General features: G+C 25.5%; 1 protein-coding gene, 1 long non-coding RNA gene and 1 pseudogene across 5 annotated transcripts; 2 read left to right on the forward strand and 1 right to left on the reverse strand.

The window, feature by feature from the left end:
- The first annotated feature begins 6088 nt into the window (after positions 1 to 6088).
- Positions 6089 to 14988, forward strand: LOC126907616 (uncharacterized). Of its 4 annotated transcripts, XM_050689021.1 has the most exons (8): positions 6089 to 6437; positions 7347 to 7853; positions 7907 to 8123; positions 8500 to 8930; positions 8989 to 9181; positions 9985 to 10263; positions 13913 to 14362; positions 14441 to 14988. In XM_050689021.1, exons 2-8 carry the CDS (start codon positions 7387 to 7389, stop codon positions 14720 to 14722), a joined length of 2319 nt encoding a protein of 772 aa, XP_050544978.1. In that variant the 5' UTR covers positions 6089 to 6437; positions 7347 to 7386; the 3' UTR covers positions 14723 to 14988. The 4 variants fall into 4 exon arrangements, with proteins under 4 accessions (XP_050544978.1, XP_050544975.1, XP_050544974.1 ...); XM_050689018.1 differs by having other exon boundaries at positions 6091 to 6468; positions 13913 to 14988; XM_050689017.1 differs by having other exon boundaries at positions 6091 to 6437; positions 13913 to 14988.
- LOC126907664 (uncharacterized) lies at positions 6751 to 7335 on the reverse strand. Its single transcript, XR_007704584.1, has 3 exons — positions 7222 to 7335; positions 7106 to 7159; positions 6751 to 7031 (listed from the first exon to the last, which is right to left on the reverse strand). It is a non-coding gene; the product is annotated as an uncharacterized LOC126907664 (long non-coding RNA).
- A 157-nt stretch (positions 14989 to 15145) lies between the features above and the next one.
- Positions 15146 to 16140, forward strand: LOC126908225 (uncharacterized; annotated as a pseudogene).
- The last annotated feature ends 1185 nt before the right edge of the window (positions 16141 to 17325 follow it).

Raw genomic sequence — 17325 nt, forward strand, 5'->3', positions numbered from 1 at the left:
ACAAATTTAAAAATCGCTAATTTTCGAAATTTTTTCAATTTTTTTTACTTAAAAGTGCCATAACTTTTTCAAAAATAAACATATCAATATAATTCTTTTTTATATAGATGCATAATATCATTACCTTTCATTTGGTATATTTGTTTTATAAATCTGACCCTTTACCGCCCATAGGGGAGGATTTAAAATGACAAATTTTTCACAAAGAATTAACTTTTTCATTTTAACTTTTGAGAATGTTCCGAAAAGTTTGACACTTTTATATATATCTTAAATTAAAGCTAATGTAATGCACTTTATTATAGAAGAAAAAAATTTCTGACTTTATCTTATCTTCATGGTNAAAAAAAAAAATTTGACCTCTGGACTTGTCTTCATGGTGAAAATGGCTACCGAATGCTATTTTTGTGTGAAAATTTTCGATTTTGTATTTTACATTTTTTACTTTAAAGTGCTATAACTTTTTGAAAGATGTATGGATCAATACAATTTTTTTATGAGAAGTAGTATTTATATAGATCTTTCATTGGATATACTTTTTTTTAAAANGATTTCTTTCAACGATACGTCAAAAGATCACAAATCGTATCTAGTCGAAGACATTACCCTTAAAAATTGAAAAAAATTCCCTCGTTCCCCGTAAATGGGGGAAACCTCCAAAAAAATTACAAATTTAAAAATCGCTAATTTTCGAAATTTTTTCAATTTTTTTTACTAAAATATGCCGTAACTTTTTCAAAAATGAACGTATCAATATAATTTTTTTTTATATAGATGCTTGTTGTCTTTACCTATCATTTGATATATTTTTTTTGTAAATTTGACCCTTTATCTGCCCACAGAGGGGGATTTAAAAAGACCACTTTTTCACTTGATCTTGATCCAACTATGCCACGTCACCACTGTGCCGCGACCCCCCTGTGCTGGGTTTTTATTTTACTACTATCTTTGGTAAGGAAATATATGTAAGAGTGATTTTTACTATCCTACCTAATTGAATTATCATCGTATTTTTGTCAGGGTTGTTACTTTTTAAACATGTTTAAAACACCAAAAATGTCAAAATTTACACTAGTGTTATGAGATATTTTAAATTGTTTACTTAGATTTTAAAATGGTTGCTGGGTTTTTTAATTATTATATAAAAAATATTTATTAAAATTATTTTTAAAATATACAAAGCATATCTTAAAAAAAATTAATATTGTTATATATAATAAATACATTTTATTTGAAATATCATTTTGCTACTTGGGTTAACTCCAGACGCACATGCAAAATATACAATGATAGTGAAATAAAATAAAATATAAACTAAAAGTCTTAACCACAGAAACAAACAATTATATTTTTTAATTATAATAGTTGTATTACGCACACGAAAATATTAGAATTGTTTCAAACACAATTTATTGAGGCGTGTAAGAATATATAAATTAACGTTTAGTGTCTCCTCGACGAAGACGTGAGTACTCAAAACGTCAATCTCGCAGTTTCATAATTTTTATCCTCTTCGTAGAAATTTGAAAATTTGTCCTCTCCCTACAGATAATGTTAGCATTATTTGCTGATCTTGACATTTTTACAATATGATGATTAATTTTTTTTTTATTTAAATCTTAACTTGCCCAAAGGGAGGGATTCAAAATAGCAATTTTAGCACACAAGATAAGCTTTATCATTTTGATTTTTGAAAATGTTCCTGAAATATTAACACTTTTGTTTAATCTTAAATTAAATCTTATATTATATACTTTACTATGAAAAAAAAAATCGTAATATAGATTTTCTTCTTGGTGAAAATGGCTACCGTATATAAAAATATGCTATTTTTGTGTTAAAATTCTGAGTTTTGTACTTTATTTTATTTTAAAATATTTTACAAGGAAAATACACTGACTTTCATGAATATTATATAATTTAATTTATATAGAATTAAGTTTAAATCCGCCTGTGGCTAATAATATTTTGCATTTTTTTTTAGTTAGAAAAAAATTTTGAAATCATTTGATTTTTATCTCGTTTAGATTCAATAACTTCAATAATTATCTAGGTTCCCACCACTGTAGTCTCCCCTTGTGAAAAGAAATTTCTTATTTATGTTAATAGTATTTTACTATGTGGTTTTTTTGTGGCTATAATTTATTTTCCCAACCCTTACTTGCAAGCACGTAGCCAGAAAATGTTTATTGGACCAACAATTTTAGGCCCTTGTATCATTTTCCATAATTTATTTCCCAAGAAAAGCTTGTGGGGGGCTCCCTCTACTCCTCCTTAGACAGTATCCCATACTATGAATTTTACAAGTTCAAAATTTTACCATTGGTTGGTTAAAAACAAAATGTTTTCGTATAAAGTATACTAATTATTACAGTATTATAAAAAATGGATAGTACCTATAATTAAAAAAAAAAATACTTTCATCTTCAATATCGGGATGAATTTTTCATATTGCGAAAAATAAATAAAATAATGGTGTGAATATAAGCTGATTTAAATTTTCAACTTTTAAGATATTAAGAAAAAATAATTTATACCTAATTACTAATAACAAATAAGTTTGACACGGCCACGGCGTTGTCACACGTTGACACCCCGCGGTCGTGTCAGCTCCTTCCCAGCCACCGCTTAACTGTAAACCGGACCGTCACACACACGCGTNTCAGCCACCGCTTCACTGTAAACCGGACCGTCACACACACGCGTTATCGTCGTGGTGTAAAGTCCAACAAATGCCTAGCGTCGTATACCCCGCCGCAATAATACGTCGAGTTAGTCTTCTTCGGGACACCTTTGACACTGTGATACGCTGTCCACCGGATCAACCAGAAAACGCCACCGTGTTTCGATTAACTTTTATTGTCTTTTGTCAACGGTTATTTCACAGTAATACTAGTGTTATTATTTATCATTTGTTCGCATATTATTTTTGTGTCGCAACTCTCTTTTCACTTCTTTTATTAAACGGCTCGATGCCAAGTAAAACTTCATCCGTTGTTACTTCATTCATCATCATCTTTTCCTTAACAAGTTATAAATAATTTTTAAAATAAATATAAATTATAAACAATGTAAAATTTATTTTATTTAAAATTAAAAACAATTCCTGCCTGTTTTTAGTCATATTTTTATTACTATTATTTAAAGCACGCAAATAATAAATAAATTACCTATTGTAACTACTAAATTATAAAAGAAACCCAGCATAGGGGGGTCGCGGCACAGTGGTGACATAGCATAGTTGGATCAAGTATAATGACATCTGACAGTGATTAAAAAAACGCTTCAATGCAAATCTTTAGATAGTATTTAATTTTAAAAAATTGGTGGATTATTCCAAATGCTACATGATCTGATAGTTCCTTATTAATATTCTGATAAAGATAAAGTATGTTGAATGAAAAAGAAATTATTAAAAAATATTATTTCTCATAAAAAAATTGTGTTGATCCATACACTTTTCAATAAGTTATAGCATTATAATGTTAAAAATGTAAAAAATAAAATTGAGAATTTTCACACAAAAATAGCATTCGGTAGCCATTTTCACCGTGAAGACAAAATAAAGTCCGAAATTTTTTTTTTCTATAATAAAGTGCATTACATTAGCTTTAATTTAAGATATATATAAAAGTGTCAGACTTTCCGGAACACTTTCAAAAGTCAAGTTGAAAAAGTGNTCTATAATAAAGTGCATTACATTAGCTTTAATTTAAGATATATATAAAAGTGTCAAACTTTTCGGAACATTCTCAAAAGTCAAGTTGAAAAAGTTAATTCTTTGTGAAAAAATTGTCATTTTAAATCCTCCCCTATGGGCGGTAAAGGGTCAGATTTATAAAACAAATATACCAAATGGAAGACAATGATATCATGCATCTATATAAAAAAAAATTATGCCAATTTTAAGTAATAAAAATTGAAAATATTTCGAAAATTAGCGATTTTTAAATTTGTAATTTTTTTGGAGTTTTCCCCCATTTACGGGGAACGAGGGAAATTTTTCAATTTTTAAGGATAATTTCTTTGACTAGATACGATTTGTGATCTTTTGACGTATCATTGAAAGAAATCGGTTCGGTGAGAGCTGAGAAAAAGTGGTAACAGACACAAAAAAAAAAACACATCATAGTAAAACCAATACCTTTTCAGCTCCGCATCGAAGCTAAAAGAAACAGATAAAAGATAAGATTTATCAAACAATTTTTCATTGAGTATTTCTCTATCGAATTTTGTAAACAATTAGATTCTAACCAATGCAGATACTTGGTAGTTTGTTATCATTTGTTGGACCAGAGTTAAAAAAAATTTACCTACACCACGTTTGGAGTAACTGCTATTCCATTTATTATTACGTCTAGAACGTTATCTTTTTCAAATTACGTTTTCTATGAAAATATAGCCATAATAATAACTGTATTACACAATAGTAATCACAAATTAATAATAATTTCAATGTATATAAGGCCTAGCACATTTTTGATAATTCGTAAAAATAATTGAATTTTAAATTTGGGTGGGCCGGCCCTGGGTCACATTAAATCTAAGGGGAGCCAGGCCTACCCATTTCTACGTGCCTGCTCACTTGATCGACTTTTTTCAACGATACGTCAAATGATTACAATTTGTATATAGTTGAAGATATAACCCTTCAAAATTGAAAAAAAAATCTTTTATTCAAATAAAAAGTAGCTTAACCAGCTTTTTCCATACAAACAATTATAATCTTTCATTTCTAATATTTTTAAAGTATTTCTTGTTGAATTAGATTTGATATGCTAAGAGTATTCAACTACAAAAGTAAATAATATTACTTTGTAATTTATTAATTTTTTAATTATTTGTGTGTGCTACTACCAGTATAAATCATAAATATAAAAAAAAAAATTATATTCAATTTCACTTCAATTTAACAATGGATTTTTACAATTATAATCAAATTTTATAATACGCCCAATTGAGTAGATCTTTTTAACAACTTTTTTTTTATTGGTTTTTTTTTAGTTAAAGTAAATCATTAAAATTAATTCAGTTCTGCATATCAATTGTAGAATATTTTTAAACACCAAATGTTAATTATAAATGATTACTATAATTTATATTTAAGGGATGTATGACGATAAAAATGCAAAAAAATAGAGCTTTTCTAATAAATTTACTGTAAATAGTAATTATAAAATTTGGTGACTGCATATTGATCTTAACTATTTCATTTTCTAGCTTCGATGCGAAGCTGAGAAGGTATTAATTTTACTATGATGTGTTTTTTTTTTTGTGTCTGTTACCACTTTTTCTCAGCTCTCCTTGGCCGATTTCTTTCAACAATACGTCAAAAGATCACAAATCGTATCTAGTTGAAGACATTACCTGTTTTAATTTAACTTTAATTTCAATAAATTCATGTAATAAATAAGCAAATAGGAGTTCATTTTGCTTTTGTAATTATTCACCAATTTCTTAGAATTAAACACTATCTACAGATTTGCATGGAAGCGTTTCTAATGAGAGTGATTTTAATCACTGTCAGTTTAAATCTATACTTCACCCAATTATGCACGTCACCACTGTGCCGCGACCCACTGTGATAGGTTTTTTTTACATAATATTTTACATACAACTCAAAAAAGAAAAAAACAAAAAAAAATGCATACTTATATATTCAGTTTTAACCAAGTTTATTAAAAAATATGTATAAAACATAAATTATAAATTTAAAAATTTAAAACGTCCCGTAAGGCCAATGTAATATTTGACATTTTTGGTGTTTTAAACAAGCATTATTTAAAACGTAACAACCCTGGTTTTAACGCCTTCAATATTTTTTTATAAATCGAATATAAATACTTTGTATATTAAATGTATTGCCTATTTTACTACAATATATAATTAAGATTAAAGTAATATTTTTTAAATGTTAAATAATTTATTCCAAGCTGTAAATGTTTTGTTTTTTTGATGACGAAGTTTTTTTTACTGTGAATGTTATTCCCAAAATAATTTTAATTGTTTACTACATATCGAAAGCCTTTAATCGATATAAAAAATCAATATATCGTTGCTATCATTAACGGTAATCCAACGTTCAAGGTTACTAAATGTGATTTAATAATTTTCGAACCTATGCAAAGAGTGACATACAATTTAAATTCTAGTTTTATCAATGACGTAGATGTCATAAGTGTTTTTGATAATCAGAGAAATATTCCTATTTTTATAAATGACATTAACATTAATTGATATTTAATTGTATACACTTATGATATTAATTTTTATTTTATATTGTCTTAACTCTAGATATAATTTCTAAAAATTGATTACAAAACTCATATGTTTACCAATTAAGTGTAGTGTCAATTCAACTCAATTGGAACTGATACTTGGTTAATATTATTTCTTAAAATTTAGTAGTATTATCAATATTTTTTTCAGTGTCGAAGGTTCGTACTCTTGGTTTTCTTTCAATCTTAAGTAATTATATAACTTAAAAATAGAAACTATTAAAGTATGAATTCATATATATCATAAAATAGTCTTAACTTTTAAACCTTTAAAATTAAAGCCCGGGTAATCAAACAACTTATTAAAATTAATTAGGAAAATTAGTCAATTTTTAATTAAAAATTTTTAAAATTTGTACAGTACATCTAAAGCATTTTGATAGATTAATGTAATTCTTATTTAGTTATTATTGCTTATACTCCAACAGTGCATATCTAAAGAATTAACAAAATGAAATTTTTATCAATTATGATATAAGTCTTCTTCTTCCTTGCCTTAATCTCAACTACTTGGGGTCGGCCTCTTTTTTCCTTCTTCGTTTTAACTAGTTTCTGTTGTCCCCGCGTACATCTGAGATAGGACAATCCGCCTAAGTTTTGTTCAGGATTCCTCATACTTTTTTGATAAAGATTTTTATGACGGCTATCGATCTGACACAACCTCATTAGTCACCTCTTACGATTGGCAGAGGTGCCGTGAAAGTATTCTTATCCTCTCTATCCACAGGGAAATCAATAATGATATAAGTATTTCTGAAAATTTTTTAATACATATATATATTTTGTAAGACTTGCAGTTCCATTGTATGTTATAAAAGTAAAATCACCTCTTATATTAATAAATGTTCAATTTAAATTTGTTTTTTCATCATCCTGAAAACCTAGTTTGAAATATGTATTGTTACAATACAATCAGTAATATATTTTTAATTGACAAAATTACTAGTAGTCTATTGGTTATAATCTAAGCTTCTAAAGTTTGTTGAAAATATGTAAACAATTTTGATGATCATAATTGTTGGTGTATCCATAGTGAATATTAGTTAAATTATTTAAATTATTTTTCAGGTCAATCAATTCTGTTCATTCACAGTTTAATTATTCAAACATGTTTTCTTCAATGTTCGATTCTTTATTTAAAAAATCTAAAAATACCTCAAAAAATATATCTTCTGAAATAGTTAATATAGCTAGAGAAGGTGTTGAAAAATTATTACAAGAATTAGAGAAATCGAATGTTCAAAATGAGCCACATGTAACATCAAACATTGATTCACCCTACAATGAAGTTGTCTGTCTCTCTCAAGCAATGACTATAAATGACAACGATGAATCAATAGATAGTTGCAGTGAAATTGGTAATGATTCTATCAGTGAAATAAATAGTGAAGAAAATAATATGCCAAGTTCCTCTGATGATTATTCTCAAAGTGATATACTAAAAAAATTAAATGATTTACAATGCCCATTCACATGGAATTTAAAATCAAATAAAAAACATATTATTGAACACATAGAAAATAAATATGGCAAATACAATCTAGATATTTCTTCATCAAAATTTACATTTGAGAGGTAAATGTAATGTTAAAATAAATATATTGATTAATTAATAACTATTTTAATAGATTTATAGGTAATCTCATTATAAGTTATGAACTATTTCATAAAAGCAATCACGAAATAGCTCAACTTAAAATTTTTGAAATTGGTAAATGGCTTGAAGAACTAGATAATGGTACTGATGAATTTTACCATTCTATTAAAATAGGTTTGAAACACGTAATGATGTCAACGTTTGCGCATATGTTATTTGCAACAAATTCAACTGATCAAACTCAGTGGGTAAGCACAAATTACAAATAAAATTTTACATATTTTCTTTGATTATTTAATGTAAATGAATTAATAAATAACATTTTTACTAGAAAAAATTATCATCTGCCCTAATAAACACTTTATTTATATTTAATTATATACAATTATTTCCTAAATTCAGGGATATAAAAACTTTACAATTCCTTCTTTTGCATATATATAAGATTGTTTACTAGGCTTTGATATATCCCTAAAAGACCAAAAATGAAATTTGATGCATAGATTTATTAATAATTGATGTAAAACTTAAATTTATGAAGTACAACAAAATAAAAATAAAAGTTATAAACAAATTTTAAGAAATAATGAATTATCTTTTGTTTGTCTTAAACTATTTTTTTAGTTTTTAGATGATATCTCAGTGTTTGGAATTATTCCTGATAAACCGAGAGCAGCTGTATATGCCATAAAAGCAGCTGTTTATTTAGAATACGCTACAAATTCAAAATCTTTCAAGAAAGCTAATGAATATGTTAAAAAAGCTTGTGATTTAAATCCTACTTGTTCATATTGGTTTTATTTACTTTCTATTATTTTAACTGTAGAAAGACAATTTTTACATACTAATAAATCAAGGCCATCTGAAGAAGAGAAAAATGCTATTCAAAATGCAATTTTACTGTCTGATGGTTGTAATACCAAGTATAATTTTCACAGAATGTTTCTAGAAAGAGATACTATTGTTAGTGATTTTCATGCAAACAAAAATGACCGAGGAAAGATTAAAATGGAAAAAAATCTTAAAGATAATAAAATAATTGTAAACATGATCAAGTAATATATAAAATTGATTATATATTAAAACTATCTTTTAATTTTTAAATATTTTCAGAACAATTATGAGTATGAAACCAGAAGATCCCCATATTGTTGTTAAATGTGCAAGAACATTGATGACACTTCCCACTATGGTAAGAGATATTCCATTAGGTAAAGAATTCTTGAATGAAGCATTACAGATGGCTCCAAATGATATATCTGTTATTAAAGCTGTTACAAATGCTATTGAAGTATCAAAAGATATTGTAAGAAATTTACAGTTAATAAAGCTTTTGATTAAAAAATTAAAATATTGTAAGAATCTCCACTATCCAAACTAATTGAGGCAATACATTATTTGGATGACTAAAAAAATTTTTTGAATTCAATACAGGATGATCAGTTTATCATAATTTACTCAATTATTTACAAAATATTTCCATATTAAGAAAAATGTATATTTATTTATCAGTTATTGATTACTTTTTAGCATTATATCTTTTATCTTATTGACCTGACAACTTAATTTTTTTTAATGACAATATACATATCTAGATTATAATGCATTATAGATAATGATCTAATTAAGAAAATGATTGATCAATTATAACTTTTGAACCAGTACTTTGTAAGTTACTAACATTTTTATATATGGGAAGGTGGTGTGTGCCCGAGAAATAGATCATTTTTTATTTTATAAATATGTAAGTTGCCATTTAAAAATGTTATAATCTCCATAAGTTATAAGAGATAATGCTAACATGTAATTAGTAACTTATAAATCTAGGAATGTATTGTAGCAAAAAAAATCAACAATTTTTTTTTCAATTTTGATTTATTTTGCGAGTCATTGAGTAATTTATGACAAACAGATCACTATGTATAAAGGTTTATCAAAAAAAATATTTATGACAATTATGGCACTTTTCAATATAATTGGGATCATTTGCATCTTAATTGATATCTAGGTCATGAAACCCTTATGCCAATCCTGTCTGTAAAGAAAAATATGTTCCTGAATAAGAAATGCAAGTTGCCTAATTACATTTTTTTGTTTTATTTTTTTTAGATTAAAAAATCTGAAAAATCAAACAAACAATCATCAGCAGAAATAAATAATTCTTACTTGTCAGAAGAATTGCAGATGATTGCTGAAAAACATCTAAAAGGGGAGAATGCTATTCCACATTTAACTCAATTGTTAGAGAAATATGATCACTTAGATAAATTAAAAATAATGTCTCAGATTTCTTCATATTCAATATTGTTTAACAATAATTTAAGAGTGGGAGTAGAACAATTCATGATATTAATGGAACAAAAAGAAATTCCTGATAATCTGATAAAAGTTAGTAGAAAGTATAAAATAATTTTATATAGTTAATATATAGAGTATCTAGAACTAAAGGGATGAAAGTAACAAAAAATTAATTCTGTGATTATTGAATTAAAAACTTGAAAAATGCAATCTTTTCAAAAAATTAATTATAAATAGCATTTTGTTTTAAAAATATACTGTGATCAAAAGAGTAGTAGTTATTTTATCTTTTAGTTTTGTAATTATATCATTTTTTTCTAAAATGTCATTTTGACCCATTTAATTCTGAGTGCCTTGTATAGCAATATAAATTTTTTTTCTCAGATGTGATATGGTTTATTATTTTTCTTATTGGAAATAAGAAAAATCCTACATTTTTAAATTTAAAATCCTTGAATAGGGTGATTGATTTATTATTGATAAATTATCACTGACCATTCAATTTCTTTTAAAATACAGGAACCTCAGGTTTCCCTAAGTCAAAATTTTGGCTTAGACATTTCTCAGCTGCTGTTTTCCTACAATTTAGTTTAAATATAATAATTTTCTTCTTCTTCGCCTTAATCTCAACTACTTGGGGTCGTCCAGTTTAAATATAATAATAATTATCTAATATTTAAGCTAGTTAAATATTAATGTTCTTATTAAAAATAAGATTATAGAATGTATTTGAAAATATCGAATAACTCAAATATTGAGAAATATATTTTACTAAAAAATGGCAAAAGAATATTTATAATATAATTATTATTTTAAGGTAAACCGAGTAATCAATAAAGGGCAAGTTAATGAAAATAATTAACTCAAATTAAGTATGGTCAATATCGATAAATTAACAGTTAAAAGTTAACAAATTATAAATTTAACTAGCTAAGATAAGTTGAAATAACTAGTTTAAAAAAAGTTTATTTTGCTTAAAAAATATTTTTTGGCTAAAATCTCTTAAAATTATTTTTTATTGGTTGGTGATGTAAGGAAAATCTATGAATCGATCTTCAAATTTTAAAGTTGAATCTTCTTTTTTTTCCTCGCCTTAATCCCAACTACTTGGGGTTGACCACCCTTATCCTAAACTTCCATTTAAAACGATCTTCCACATCTATGTTTACATTAGCCGTCTGTATCACGTTCAATAACATTCCTTCTCTTTTTTGGTCTTCCTCTACCTTTTCTTCCTTCAAAATTCATTTCTATAACTGTTCTTACAGCTTCCGATTCCTCTCTCATCATAACATGATCAAACCATCTAAGTCTATTTTCTCTCATCTTATCCACAATTCACGCTATACCTATACTCCCTCTTATATGGTCGTTCCTTATCTTCTTTAATCATTCCACTTATCCATCTAAGCTTTTTCATCTCTGCTATATTCATTAACTGGTCTATTCCTTGTCAACTGACCAAAACTCTGAACCATACATCATAGCTGGTCTTATAGAGCTTACTTTTCAGCCTCATTAGAATTTTCTTATCGCATAACACACCAGACGCTTCTCTTCACTTCAACCACCAGCACTTAATCCTTTGTTTGACATCCTCGTCAATACCACTGCTATTTTGCACAACTGATCCTAAATATTTAAATTTTTCCATCTCTTCTATCACATCCTAGATTATTTCCCATACTCCTACAGGTACTTCATCTGGAATTTATTTTTCTACTACTTTATTCTTTTTCATTGATGCCATAGTCTCCCATATCTCTTTCTCACTAATCAAATCTACCAGTCTTCCATTCTATGTGATATCCTCTAATGTCTCTTTTGGATACTCCTCATTCAGTAATTTTTCAAAATACTTTTTCCACCTTTTTACACATTATCACTTGATAGCACCCTATTATCAACACTTTTTATACAACTTATATAGTGATAATCATTAGACCTTTTTTTTCTTACTTTTGCAAGTCCATAGACTTCTTTTTCGCCATCCTCTGTTAATAACCTATCATACAACTCATCATACCTTTTAAACTTAGGAAAAAAATATTAATGATAACAAAAAATTTTTTTATTCGTTTTATAAATTTTTGTGTTGGTTGCACTGTTTTTCTTTAAAAGCAGTTATTAAAAAAAAATCAGTTAAAAATCATATACATTTTTGAAAAAATCCAAAAAATTATATTTAGTTATATAAATATAATATTTGGGGGGGGGGTGAATTTCCATTTTTTTAAAATTAAACCACATACATTTTTTTATGAAATATCGAATTTACCTGAACTGTTACTTTAACTAATTTACTGAAAAAAGCTAAGTTATTTCAACGGAAAATTAAATTAGTTAAGTTAAAAATTTTATTAGAAAAATAATTAACTAGTTAAGTTGAAATGTTAAAAAAAAAATTAACTAGTTAATGCCCACCATTGTAGTCAACTATCAATCAATCACCTAAAATATTAACAGTGATGTAAGTGTTATGTAAATCAGTAGTTTGTTACTTAAAATTTAATACCATCATATAGCTCATATTTTGGTCATCATAAATTAGCAATACAGTTCTATTCATTAGTGTTTAGCGCCTAGACTATAGACTGATTTACAGAGAGGTTGATAAGAAAAGGGTTAAACAAAAATTTAGGAACACAACTTTATAGTTTCAATGACACTGACAAAGTTGTATTGCAATTTAGGTATATAAGATAGTTACCTAGGACTTGACATTTTAATGGGCTATTTTGATATGTGATATTTTGATTTTAATAATTTCTAATTCCTAATTGATACATAACATTTTTTTAAATTTGATTAAATATCAAAGAGAGGCACTGACATAATTATGAAGAGGCACATCTTGATCCCTCATTTACATAAAATCATTGTAATAAGGAAAAGTGAAGGGTTAAAGTTCCTCACTATTTTACATTTTAAAATTTATATCAATCTCTTCTAAAGGTAAAATTGATTATGTTAAAATTTTAAATATTGATTTTGATATTCTAATGAGTAGGTCTAATATCTATACACACGTTATATTTAATAGTTTTATATAATTTCCCTTAAATAGAAGATATAATCAAAGAATTATATAAATCTGAGGTATTTATATTTCATTAATACCTTTTATAAATAATTTTAATAAGCTTATTTTACTAAAAACTTTATAATACATCTAAGGTTTACTTATAGTATTCATTTATTAATACTGAACTACTAGGAAATTTTAGGTCCTATAAAATAAGTATTAGTTGCTTAATTTAGGAACTATTTATAAATTCTCCTCATAAGTTCTTCCCAGTTTCTAATTGTATTCATTCGGTTTCACTAGTGGAACTACGTAAAGTAATTGGTGTTTAAAGATATTTTAACAAATAAACTTGCATTTCATGTTTTTTCTTCTAAAATGAATTTTAACTTTTAATGTACTATTTACCTATTTATTTAAAAATATTCCATCCCATTTCTATCATGTGATGTTATTTTGTAATTTTATTACATTGTATACTTTTTCTATAAAATTAATCCTATAATAATAATAATAAACTATAGTTTTTAAAATTGAAAATGAGTATAGGATTTGTCAAGTAGATTTTTATAGGAAATATTATTTAATATTCTATTATCTTATAATTCATAACATGATAATTTTTATTTTCCCTATATATTTCAATATTTATATGAACTAACAAACTATTTTACTTGAAAATTCTCTACTAATGAATTTTAATAATTTTTTTAGGACCATTATTCCTTATTTATCAAAGGAAGCAAAAAATTCAACTTGGCAGAACTTATTATTAATGAAATAAGCCTAGCAATATCATCTTGTAGCACAACAAGTGCAGATGTTTCTTATTATGCCAATGTTCTAGTAAAAATTTTAAACACATTTCAACTAATTAGAAAAAATGCAGATCCTAATATGTGTTCCAATTTGAAAAACATGTCAATGGTTTGTTCTAGTATGTCATACCAGAAAGAAAATAATATGATGGATAAAAGAAGTGATATTTCTTATGGTAAAAGAACTAGTAAGAAAAATAATAAATCCAAATATGCAGAAAATAACAATTCTAAAGCAAATAACAAATCTCAATCATTTCTAAAAACTTACAAAAATAATAATATGATAAAAAATCCTTCTAAAAGTAATGAAGCAAAAAATAAAATAAATGATATTCAGAAAAAGGTTAGAGAAGAAGAAATGAAGTATAAGTTGGATAAGTTTTTAAGTTCCACTTCAAGTCCATCTTGTTCTAATTTTCAGGTCAATCCTGGGCCATCAGTTCACTTACAAAATTTACAAACACAAAAAGACATTGAAAACTATGCTAAACAGGTGTACAATAATATTATTAATCGTTCTCAACAAAATAGTAATAGTATACAAAATAACCATCACGTATCAGATCAACCAAAAATGATTAATATTAAACAAAAACCTATATACTCACCTAAAAATGAAATGCCTTCATTATTAAACATTAAGGTCCAGCAACCACTATCTGAAAAGAAACCAACTAAACCAAAAAACCAAAAGAAAAAATGAAACCACATATCTTTTGTTTATATTTTGAATAGGTCTAAGACAATTATCTATTGGCTGATGTATTTTTGTAATTTTTATAAACACATTTATTCGTTTTTTTATACTTTTTGATAATTATGTTTAAATTAAATATTAAAATAATATTATGATATATATATCTTCAAATGGTACTTATAAAAAATTATATTTTGAGATTTCAATATATTGAGCAATATACATGTTATATAATTTTTATTATATGTAAAATTAAAAAAAATAATTTTTTATATGTGTTGTGTATCAAAAGTTCAATAAGTCCAGGAAAAAATATTCAATGCTTGCTAGCAGCATGCTTTGACAGGACAATCATTCGACTTACATTTGAGATAGGGTCTATATTTATATTGCTTTATTAATTGGCTTGATTAGATTTTAGTCACAATTATGACAAAATCTAATATTACATATTTAATGTTTACGTCCTATTTTTGCTACGTTACTTGGGTAATTTTCATTCTACTTGATATCAGTAATAAAACAATATTTATTTTATATAAATTCACTTCTTAAGGGTTAATAGTACTCTTTAATATTCTGTAATTGATGTTTGTGTAGCTGAAATTTTAATCTTGAATTTAGTTTTTTTTTTTAATAAATTAAATAATTGAAAAAACTTCTTAATTATTCGATATAGAATCAATATTGTACAACTTTTTAGAGTTATTTTCAAAAATAAAAAAATAAATGCAAATCATGATAAAATTAATATTTTTTCATCCTTACATCAAAGCTCAAAATGAAATAATATTATAGATTGTCTAATGCTGCTTTTAAAAATCAGTCCAGAATCACTTTGTTCGAATAAACAAGAGCTCTCGACCAAGTCAGCTAATTTAATCAAACAAAATCTGGGCATTTATTTAACAATACCCAATGAGACTTTGGAATTTATTGTATGATGCAATGGTGTTGCTTAATAAATTAATTAAAAATAATGAACTAAAATTTACAATAATTATGGATAAATAGGCTATTATTAGATTAATACTAAAATAAAATAAATAATTTATTGATATTTTATCGTCTTTATATATATTTAGATTTAATAGATGTGACATTGTATTTTTAAATCAATGTCAAAAAATAATGGGACCAATTTCAATAAGCCTAGATTTATTACAAGATGATACTAACTTATATTCTAGTAATGTCATCTACTATTGAAGAGTTAATTTATAAATATGGATAAACGACACATGATCACACAATTCTTAATTATATGCAAGGTTTGGTATACTAAATGCTTTAGTAAATTATATGTAATAACAATAACTATAAAGCAATATAATTTTAAGAAAATTTATCTCAAAACAATATTTGTTGTTTATGTAGTAAGTAATAATACATAAATATACTTTATCAGCCAAGTACATTTACTATTTTACACATTTAATTATTATTATTTTAGCTAATTTTGTTCTATAATATTGATAAGTATCTCATGTTCCTATATATTTTAATTCATTATATATACATTGTTTAATTCTGAATATTTATGTTTTTGTACACTGAGTAGTTTAATAAAAACAAACTTTGTTGATATTAATATTTAAATGTTACTCTCTTCTTTTAGGTATAGAAACAAGGTTTTCTGATACTTTGATAAACAAATTTTGAATTACTGCTGCTGTCTGCTACCTACAATTTAAAACAGCCTGGATTAAAAATGAAATAAAAAAACAAATGGCCACCGAGTATTTAAAAAATGCCTGTTATGAGTTTCACTAAAATATTAGGGAAAATGATTCTACAGGTTATGACCAAATTCATGATGATTTATCTAGCTTCTTTACCAGGACACAAAATATCTATGAGAAAAAGTCAACAGTTAGTGATGAAATTGACAGATTCTTTGGTACATTTACAGCAAAAACATTAGAATTTTTGGATATATACCCATAATTAAAAAAGTAAGATAATTGGATACTCGGAAAAATATAAGTAGTATAATTTTGCTAAAAATTCTGTACTTTGTTTTCAATTTTTCATTAAATACAACACTCCTCTACCAAGCAGTGCATCAATTGAGAGAGTTTTTAGTGTTGGTGGTGCTACAATTATACAATAATTCAAATAAGGAGTAATATGTCTGTTAAACATTTTGAATAAATAATGTTTTTAAAGTGCAACCAGCAAATTTTTTATTAAAAAAAAATAACTTCAAATTTCAATAATTATTTTTTTTTGTATTTGAAGATTATTTCAAATATTTAATTATTAATAGTATTTGGGTAGTAATTTAATTTTTTTTTTTGGAAATTATATGAGTAAATACTTAAATACTTTTTAAAAGTATTTTTTACAACACAGCATAACAGGCTTTTTTTGACATATTTAATATTTAAAAATAAATATAAAACTTCACATACATAATTTTAACTGTATTTAATTAAACCCAACAAAATTTTCTGAATATAACGCATTATAAACAAGCTCGCTTATTTAAATTCGCACATTATTAGTTTTGAAATTATGCATGTCAAATGATCCTACCCCTATTTTAATATTTTGGATATGTATACCACTTTCCAGCTACCACTTAGCAAATTCACTTGATTTATGGT

This window comes from Daktulosphaira vitifoliae, unplaced genomic scaffold (assembly GCF_025091365.1).
Source record: "Daktulosphaira vitifoliae isolate Bord-2020 unplaced genomic scaffold, ASM2509136v1 Scaffold_5, whole genome shotgun sequence".
Classification (NCBI taxonomy): domain Eukaryota; kingdom Metazoa; phylum Arthropoda; class Insecta; order Hemiptera; family Phylloxeridae; genus Daktulosphaira; species Daktulosphaira vitifoliae.

Bases quoted from the DNA above. Each gene is read 5' to 3' on its own strand.
- LOC126907616 (XM_050689018.1), top strand. From the start codon at position 7,387: ATGTTTTCTTCAATGTTCGATTCTTTATTTAAAAAATCTAAAAATACC. The intron at 8,124-8,499 runs GTAAGCACAAAT...CTATTTTTTTAG, and splicing joins CAACTGATCAAACTCAGTGG to TTTTTAGATGATATCTCAGT. The intron at 8,931-8,988 runs GTAATATATAAA...AAATATTTTCAG, and splicing joins ATAATTGTAAACATGATCAA to AACAATTATGAGTATGAAAC.